Source organism: Fulmarus glacialis, unplaced genomic scaffold (genome assembly GCF_000690835.1).
Source record: "Fulmarus glacialis isolate BGI_N327 unplaced genomic scaffold, ASM69083v1 scaffold5297, whole genome shotgun sequence".
Taxonomy (NCBI): Eukaryota; Metazoa; Chordata; class Aves; order Procellariiformes; family Procellariidae; genus Fulmarus; species Fulmarus glacialis.
In genome coordinates, this window is record NW_009221239.1 from 69,764 (window position 1) to 78,969 (window position 9,206).

A 9,206-nucleotide genomic window follows, 5' to 3' on the forward strand; every position below is an offset into this window, starting at 1 on the left:
GACAATTTATATCATAGTAACATGTAGCTCAGGACAGTGTAAACATGAGTACTAATTTTTACATGAACGAGTTTAGTCCAAACATTTAAGACCTATTTATCTCAAACAACCAATAACCATGCATCAGGCCAATTAACTTACATACAAGAAATAATTTTTATGATACTACTAATACATCTGTAAAACACAGAACTGAGATTATCTTACTTTACAAGCTTGACAAGGTAAGGAAGTTACTCCCACCTAGATCAAATCTGAAAAGCGTAAGTCATTCAGTTAAGTAGCTAATTGGTTATAATTAGCAGTTTTATAAAGCACTTACTTTATGTACTCCACTTGCTATAACCCATTCTCTTTGATCTTTAACAGCAGCAAGCTTTTGGAAAATGTCTATGGAACAAAGGAAGTCACATAAACTGAAGCTTTACCATTTAATATTTTTCATTTTACTAATCAGATAATAAAGCAAAACACTGGATAAGTTCTCTGAACCATGATTTGCTCATTTTACTCTGCTATTTCAGTGCATAAAGCGGTATTAATTTCCTAAGAAAATATTACTTATGTACAAAACCACAGCAATTTCAGTTTTCACTTGTGTGATGATGCCCACAATGAATCTAGTAATATCTTACTTCATGACCATCTCAAGTATTTTAAACATTTTAAGCCTCACCCATAAAGTTCTAAGTGATAACTTATGTTATCAGCTATAACACTTACATGTCATGTTGACCAACTTGTCTACATTATGCTGGTCTTCTCCGTAATCAAGATAGGCATTTGCTACTGTTTCCATGTACTACAAGTAGAGGGGAAAAAATAAAGGATACCATTAAAAATAGTTTTAAGAATTCAGAAACATAGCGTGTTATGCACAGAAATAGCCTGTAGGTGGTGCATCTGTTTCACAAAAAAGGTAAGTCTGCAACATCCCGCATACTTTGGCTGTAAAACTTGTCAGGGAACAGAAGAGATCTTGGAAGTATGAGAATTCAAAAAGCAAGTGTAAAATTCCAGAAGAGAAAAATCCACTGAAGGCTATCAAATACAACGACTCTACTTCTAGGGCCAAAATTCCCTTCTTTGCAAGCTGCTACAGGCTGATAAGAGTTTTCTGGGGAATTATCACTTCATGTTTCTGCTCTCAAACTTTTCCCTCAGCAACTACTATCGGCCACTGCTTGGAACAGCCAGATGGATCTTTAATCCACACAGCTGACAGGCTTAGACTCTACAAAACGTACACAACTGCAGGGGGGGATTTTATTTCTTTTTTTTTTTTTGGACATAGCCAACTGGTGGGAAATGGTGGTCAATCTTTTTTAAAAACCCTAATAATTACCTGGTCAAACATATTTTTCCAGGAAATGAGAATTATCACAAGGATGTACTATTTGTTAGTACACAAAATCATGGTATGATTCGTGGCATCACTTATATATTGATCTTACTTATGGTGGCATTTTGAAATTTCAAGAACACTGTATAGGGAAACTACAGCAGTTTCAAGCAGAGGGTACTAGAACTACAGTAGTAGCACACAATTTAGAAAGAAAACTCACATGAGGAGGACACTACTATGCAAAGTAATATTGGTAATAATTTTATTAGTGTTTTTTGCTAGAACACCCCAAAACACTTTAAAATGAGAACAGTTTTTTACCTGAAACTGCCCAAAAAAATTAAAAAATATGTTTTTAATGCTGTATAAAATAGTCTACTGGAGGACTTTAGACTTGTGATTTGGCAAGAAGATTTGGATGCACAATTCATCTTGAAACAACTGCCACCTTCCAAATTTCTGAGGGATTTTTGAAAGTCTCGGCTGTAACTTTTTTCGAACTGCATTTCAAAGTGCTGGAAACCCATTTAACACTTAATTTTATCTTGCTGCAAAGGACACAAAAGATTAAGTTCCCCAGAAGTTCAGAAATCATAAAAATTGCATCTCATGACTTTTTAAATTCTCTATGCCAGCAACACATGCATAGTAAAAATTATTATCAACTATACAATTTGGATTCCTGCCACAGAGGACTCCACTTGCAGATGTTGCCAATGTCTCAGCAGGCCATTGCGCTTTGCATTGTGCAAGCTCTTCAAAAAGTAGGGCTAAGCATTAATGACATGCAAGCATTGGAAAATGCCAAGAAGTTCCTCTGGGAACCATATCCATTAGAAATTAAGAATCTTCAACTCCTGCAACTTTAGGGACATTTCAAACAGGTGATTGTCTGACCAAAGGGCTTATAGCACACTATTGGTTCTTCGAAATACAGGTGGCTCCATAAATATTAATGAATGATGACTGCATTCTAGAAAGATACATTTGTTATAAAAATTCTGAATTTTTTTTCCAGAAAGAAAACTCCCAGCAATTTCAAAGATATTCAAGGTATGTCATATCTCACTGCTAAATTGACAGTGATGAACAAGTATTAAAAACCCAGGAGTAAAGCAGTATTAACACAGAGCAATAACTATGCAGCAGTCAGTTATCAATAATGTTTTGTAATGCAAAAGTACTGTAGTCCCCCAATTTAAACCTGTTCAACATTCTATCACTATGCTTTTACCTTTGAAAAGTTTTTTGCTACAGTTCAAGGTGACTCTACTCATCTTCCTTCAAAAGTCTATGGTTTCTTTTGACTGAACCAATTGTGCTGACTTTTCTAATCCTTCTCCCACTTCAGGAGGCATTTGTTAAGCCTCCTAACTAAAAGTCCTGGGTTAAATGCTGCTAGATTATAAGGAGAGCTGCTTTGTGCACCAGTGAAAAAAAACCACACCAACTGCTTATACACAAACAGAGGAATAGACTCGCTTCTTTCCATAAACCAAGAATATATGTACACTGCTTTTTACAGTGTATTTCATTCTAATCATAATAAACTGACATGCAACATAATGGACAAAGGTACTATGAGGAATTCTACCTGAGCTAGATTTTCAATCCCACCCAAGCTGTGGAGCATTTCCTAAAAGAAAATAAAAAATAAAAAAACATTGAGTCAACATACAGAAAACACTAGAATGAGAGAACACTAGAATATAAATGCTCTGTTTGTTATGAATGTTGAGAAACCTTAACTCCGGTGGTTGAAGTCAATGGATTCTGGAGATGCTTAGCACCTTCAAAGTTCAGAATTACTTATAAGTAGACTAACAAAAACACAGAAGTGAAATTCTTAAAGGTTCTAAAGCTGGAGAACCAGCATAAGCTTTGGAACATAGAGAAAAGAAATACATTAAAAAAAAAAATCTTAACAGATGTCTGAGGCTTAGTCCTATGAACAACAACTATAATAGCCAGAATAAAATTAAAATCTAGTTCTTTGTAGTTCAGAGCATTGGGCTGCTAGGAGGAATAGGCAGCTTTCAGTTTTCTTCACTTACTACATTATGGGAATTTTACATATCTATATGGTAAAGTCAAGCACGGAGTCTAGGGCTCACAGCAATGACCAAGCCATCTGTTACAGCGATTTACCAGTTCCTTGTTAGGGTTAGCAACAACAGGCGCTACATAAGAAATACCAGAAATTTAGCAAGTTATGCAGTAACAGTGCAAATTCACTCTTCGAATCTGTTTGTTTGCAAATCACATCTTCACATACAGAAATATAAGTACATATATATAATAGGTATGCATCCATAAGAATGCACGTTTTTATACACATGCATCAACACAACTCATATGCATGATGATTATATGCATTCTCTCATCCAAGCAAGAAACAGTATATTGACATACTGACCTGATAGCATGGATCCCTTATTAGTAATCTCAGGCAGATTAATACTCTAAGAAAATGGATGGACGGAGCTTGATTAACCCACTCGCTGTAAAAGAAATATTCAAAACATAAACCAAATACAATTTTTAAAGTGTTAAAACTTAGATAAAACACTTTGATTCAGGAATCAATCGACTAGAAGATTAGTGACCTACAACAGCTGTACAACATACTATACTATAGAACTTTTAATACGATTTATATTCAAACATAGTAACAGCTTTAAATAAATTGATTTCATTATATGAACATTGCCAGCCATCACTTATTATCACTGAACTGATGCAGGAAAGTACATGCTTATCTCTAAGCATAAACTGACCATGCTTTGATATAAACTTACTTGAAGTGTTTGGATCAAGGCCCAAAAGGGAAAAATCACTGAGAAACCACATATCAAACTTCAATGCATAAAATACACTTAAATAAAAATATTAAAAAAAAACACATGGGTGATACAGAAATAAAAATAGCTAGATTTGAAATAATTTTTTGAATCATAAAAATTTATCCTGGGTTTTAAAAACTCTAATACCATTAGTCCTTGGAATAACTTGTTATTTAGTTTAAATGTTCTTGACAAAGGATTATACTTTCAAATAGAACTTCCTCTTTTATATTTCTCCATGCAATTCCCCAGGACTAGACTTGGCAGAAAACACAATTCAGATTTGCACAAAGCATCCAGGGGCAGTAATCCTGCATAAAATACCAGTAATGGAATCACTATTTCCATTGTCTGTTGAAGGTATATGTCCCTGTTTTCCTATTTACAATAAACCTAAAATTGGACATCTTTGCAGTGGGGTTTTTTTGTTGTTGTTTTAACTGAGAGGATAGAATCTGTAGTATCTGGGCAAGTTTCCAAGGAATGGAAGAAGTCTATGAGATGTGGCAGTTCTCTTCCCTTTTTATCATTTGCAGTTGGGAACGATGCCAGTGGCTAAAAATATTTTGACAAAAATAAATGTTTTGCAAATAGATACTAACAAAATCTCAGCCCTTCTATGCCAATAGTCTGCCCAAAGTAATACTATTTTTCAGTATGCTTCCATAATTGGCCACGTCAGAATGGCACAAAACTTCCATGGAAAGAAAACAGCAACCATATACTGGTAGATTAGATTTTAAAGTGGCCTGAAGATCATTACCACGATGGTTCTACAAAGTTATTCTTTCAAAAAGCCTTGACTCTTGACAGAAGTTAGTTTCTTTAACGGAGCAATGCTTCTGTCACATTTCCATTAGCAGGGACAGTAATTCTCTGAGCCTGGTTAACGTTTGAGAGCCTCTTCTACAATAGTTACACTTACAATACACATTACTAGATAACCTAGTAGTGTGTATCTAGTATCTAGTAGTGTATATCCAGCATATGCCAGCAGGCTTTTTTCTGCCTGCTTAGTTATACTTCTTATCCAAACTACTTAAGCTAAGCTGATCACAGCTTTCTTGTCAACAGAACTACCTCCAACTAGGACTTCTGCCAACACAGTGATGCCAATTAACGGATGTGATTTTTTCTTGCACCCCAACGAACATAGTTATGCCAGCAAAAGTATGTAATGCAGATGAGGGTGACAGTTTCTAAGGCTCTGACACAATGCAATGGCAGTAGTTCCAAAGAGAGGACACCATCACAGCCATAGTAAAATATTTATAAAGGGCAACTAAATCACCTTTGTAACTGCACTTACCTTATGGGTTTTACATACCTACTAATATTTGCTTGTTTCATTAACCTTACCTAAGTGCTTTCATTTATAACACAAGGCTGGTTTTGCTATATCCTCATAAAGAAGTACCAAAGAAAACAAAAACCAAAATATGAACAAGGTATGGCACAATGTATAAATAGAACTTGAGAAGACACATTGCAAGTTATTCTTAGATTTTTGGCAAATGAAGCTGAGCCACTGACATCCCACTGGGTGGGTACTGAGATGATAAAGTTCACTTGCAAAAAAAGAGGTACCAGATTTACAAATCGCTTAAATGATCTGTCTTAAACTCACTGCTATTTAGATAATCAAAGATGACATCCCTAGTTAGTTCTGAAAAAGGGTCTAAGCAAACTATGTGATTTTTTTGGTGGCTTTTAGGTACTTCTGTAAATTCTAGCAGTTACACATTAATACTTTTAAATGCTCTAGGATTCTTCCTTTAAGCTTCTGTATCACTTAAGATTTTTCAGAAAATGTACTTGGGCTTTAAAAAGGAAAAATACAACACATTGCAGTGGTGTATAGCGATAATCTTTTTCTATTCCCCCTATTTTTTTTAAGGTCTTGCACTTCTTCCTTGCTTAAACGACAGCAGCATAAGAGAGTTTTCCCTTTTTAATCCTGTTATACACACTAATACAAATAAATATGAACAGTAGCATAAACTTATCTGAATTTTATGAAAGCCACTGATCTTTTTATATATAGGCAGCAGTCCATAAAATACAAGTAAAATCAGTAAAATAAAAATGAAATTAGAAAAGCAAACCACAGACTACAGATACCAGATATAGACAAATGATCAAGGAAACATAGCAGATGTTAGAATTTTGGTCATCCAAATTTTGTTATACACCCAGGCCTTCGTTTTTCCATGCCAGTAACCCAAGCATTCGATCTTCAAAGCCAAAACAGAAGTGATTGTTTAAAACTGAGATGATGCAGAGATGTGAAGCTGGCAGTTTCCACACAGAGGTCTATTGTTGAAACATATATGCTGTATATATCGTTGAAACAGTATGAAACATTATCCATGCATCTTGGTTCTTCGCTTAAGGCAAGAAAGAGTGACCCTCCTTGGATATGAGTATGTTCAATTTACTGACCTGCAGGTAAGTCTGTTCTTAACTAAAGCTGTAAAGATCTCTTGAAACAGCTTATGTTTGGGATGTTTGCTAAAATTTCTCTCATTCTTGTAGGTCACACTAATAAGGAAAAAAAAGAAAAATGCTGAATTGCTGATTATCTCGCCACAACATAATTTTAGATTGCCAAAACTTAACATCAGCAAGAAAAATTAAGAAATGTCATATCAGCAGTTACAATGGAATAACACAACTTCAGTTTTCCAGACATTAACAGCATGGAAGAACAGTCTGTCTCATGCATAATTTGGGACTACTATAATGGGATAGTATAAGCTTTCCAAATAAAGAAACCTTTACTTTATTTAAATTGACTATATTAACTCTCAACAGTACACTGCTGAGTGGGAGCATGGTTCTGAAACTTACAAAGGCAGGAATATTCACAGTTAGGTTTAGAAAGTTAAAAATATATAATTCATATCTCCGATAGTGGGTTAACATGAAAGTACAAGTAACAGACATAAGTACAAATATAAATGCCTTCAACACCTCAAGAAGCTTAAGATATGTTCAGAGATACAACACAGTGTCATCATATTAGCTTTTTTTTTACCTAAAGTTTTCAAGCTCAACAGCTTCTGTTGATTCTTGCCATTGACCATGGGGTTTTTGTTCACTGCTTTTGACATTTTGCTGGGCTCTTGTCACACTGGTTTGACCACTTTCAAAATGTATAGCTGGAAGCTAAGGAGTAAAGGGATAGCACTAATGAGTCAAACACTGCATTTTAACATTTATAAGAATGTTATGAAGCAAAAGTACCTGTTCTTAAGTTCTGACTTGAACTTTGTACCTATGATCTGACATTATTAAATATACACACACCCCATGCAAAACAAAACTGACATGGTAGAAAACTGATGTAAAGCAAGGCTGGAAAACAAGTACATGGAGATACATAGAATGTGAAGAACAGTGTCTTTTAAAATTTATAATAGTAAAGCTCAATAGAATCTACAACACATGCTCATAAGCTATGCTCCTTACCTGTCCCACTTCTACAGTTGCACAGCCTTCATATTCTTTTTAGGCTGTAGAACTCAGATGTTTCAGCTTTCTGCTCAGAAGCAACTCCATGCCTCTATCCATGAAGGGAGTGCATAACTCCTATCTCACATGGATGACTCCCTACGTCATTTTGTCATATCTTTTTACAGAATAGAAAGGCATTCTCAAGGACTCACAAACATCATCATGTGTTGGTTTTCTTTGCTTCAAATGGCAAACACAAGCTTCACTAAGTGACTTGAGGTGAAGGAAATTTTACTGTGTCCTATAAGTTTCATGCATTGATACTTACGCCCTGAAGATTTTTAGCTGAAGCGTCGCTCTCCAGAGACAAATTGTTTAAATTTGTTTAAACGCTGATTTTTTAATTTTATATTCTTTACCACTCTTCATCATGTTGTAAGTAATACACCTCTAAGCCTACCTCCTCATGACTTTGTGGAACAGCATGGAAGAAAAGAAATCTGTTAGGCTACTTGACTATATGCAACAATTAAAAGAAAAAAAAAATTTTAAAAAGCAACACCACATCCCCTACACAAGATTTTGCTAACATGTTTAATCATAATGGAACACAATAACCTACGTAACTGCCACAATCCATAATCACCATTACTTACAATTATACAGTTCTACAGCATGTTTAATAGTTATTGAAAAATAATAGTTATTAAAAAATACCTGCTTGTTGCTTGACTGAACATTTAAGAGAGACTGAAGTCTTTTAAGATCAGAATAATCCCTAGGATAAAACACAACAGCATAAATATATGTGTTAATAGTTACATAAAAGTACTTTCATCAGAGTAAAGAAGGTCAACAAGCAACAATGCTACTGACAGAAAATAAAGTTTTCTAGTGTTGCCTAGTGTCCTCATTTTGCATAGAGAAGAATTTATAGCTTCTCCAGAATGCCTTAAATCCACAAAGGTGTAAATAAACTTTGTGACCAGAGTAACAGTTGTCATGTTTATACTGCATTTCAAATTAAAGCATTCTGCTTTGGCAGCTAGTGCAAATTCCACATGGGTCCTGATCAAAGAAAGACGACAGATACTATACCTCATACAGATCCCATGAGGTCTTTTGTCTGTTGCTTTTTCTGCGCTCTTCAACTTTTTGCCCTGATCAGGCATTGTGTATCACTATTATCAGATGGCTAAAAACTCATTTCCTTAAAAATAAAGTAGATAGATAGAATTACATCATTGCAGCAAAAGCAACAAATATTTACTTACAGAACCAACTGATAAAACTTTAAGAAAAAACACCAGCTTTACCATTTTCTCAACATGAACCCTTAGGCATTGTATGAGGATATCCTTTAGAATTCCAGATATTAACAAGTAATTAACCTAACATACAGAAACCTTATTTTCCCAATACATGGGTAGATAATATTGGCTGTCTTGCTATTACACTTCATTTTTATTGGGATTTTTCCTCTTCTTGCATATTATTACCATTATTTCTCACCATGTATTATCTATTCATGTTACAGCAGTGCTTACAGGCTGACATCAAGG

The 9,206-nt window shown here is 34.7% G+C and overlaps 1 protein-coding gene across 1 annotated transcript in view; it reads right to left on the reverse strand.

Moving 5' to 3' along the window:
• NEK10 (NIMA-related kinase 10) overlaps window positions 1-8,816 on the reverse strand; it is a gene marked incomplete at its 3' end in the record, with an annotated part of 71,951 nt that extends 63,135 nt beyond the window's left edge. The window contains exons 1-8 of the mRNA XM_009581023.1: window positions 8,743-8,816; window positions 8,362-8,422; window positions 7,226-7,356; window positions 6,627-6,729; window positions 3,762-3,842; window positions 2,940-2,981; window positions 724-802; window positions 323-390 (exon numbers count right to left, since the gene is read on the reverse strand). Of these exons, the coding sequence (XP_009579318.1) occupies window positions 323-390; window positions 724-802; window positions 2,940-2,981; window positions 3,762-3,842; window positions 6,627-6,729; window positions 7,226-7,356; window positions 8,362-8,422; window positions 8,743-8,816 (639 nt within the window). The remainder of the gene's footprint in view (window positions 1-322; window positions 391-723; window positions 803-2,939; window positions 2,982-3,761; window positions 3,843-6,626; window positions 6,730-7,225; window positions 7,357-8,361; window positions 8,423-8,742) is intronic.
• Between the last annotated feature and the right edge of the window lie 390 nt (window positions 8,817-9,206).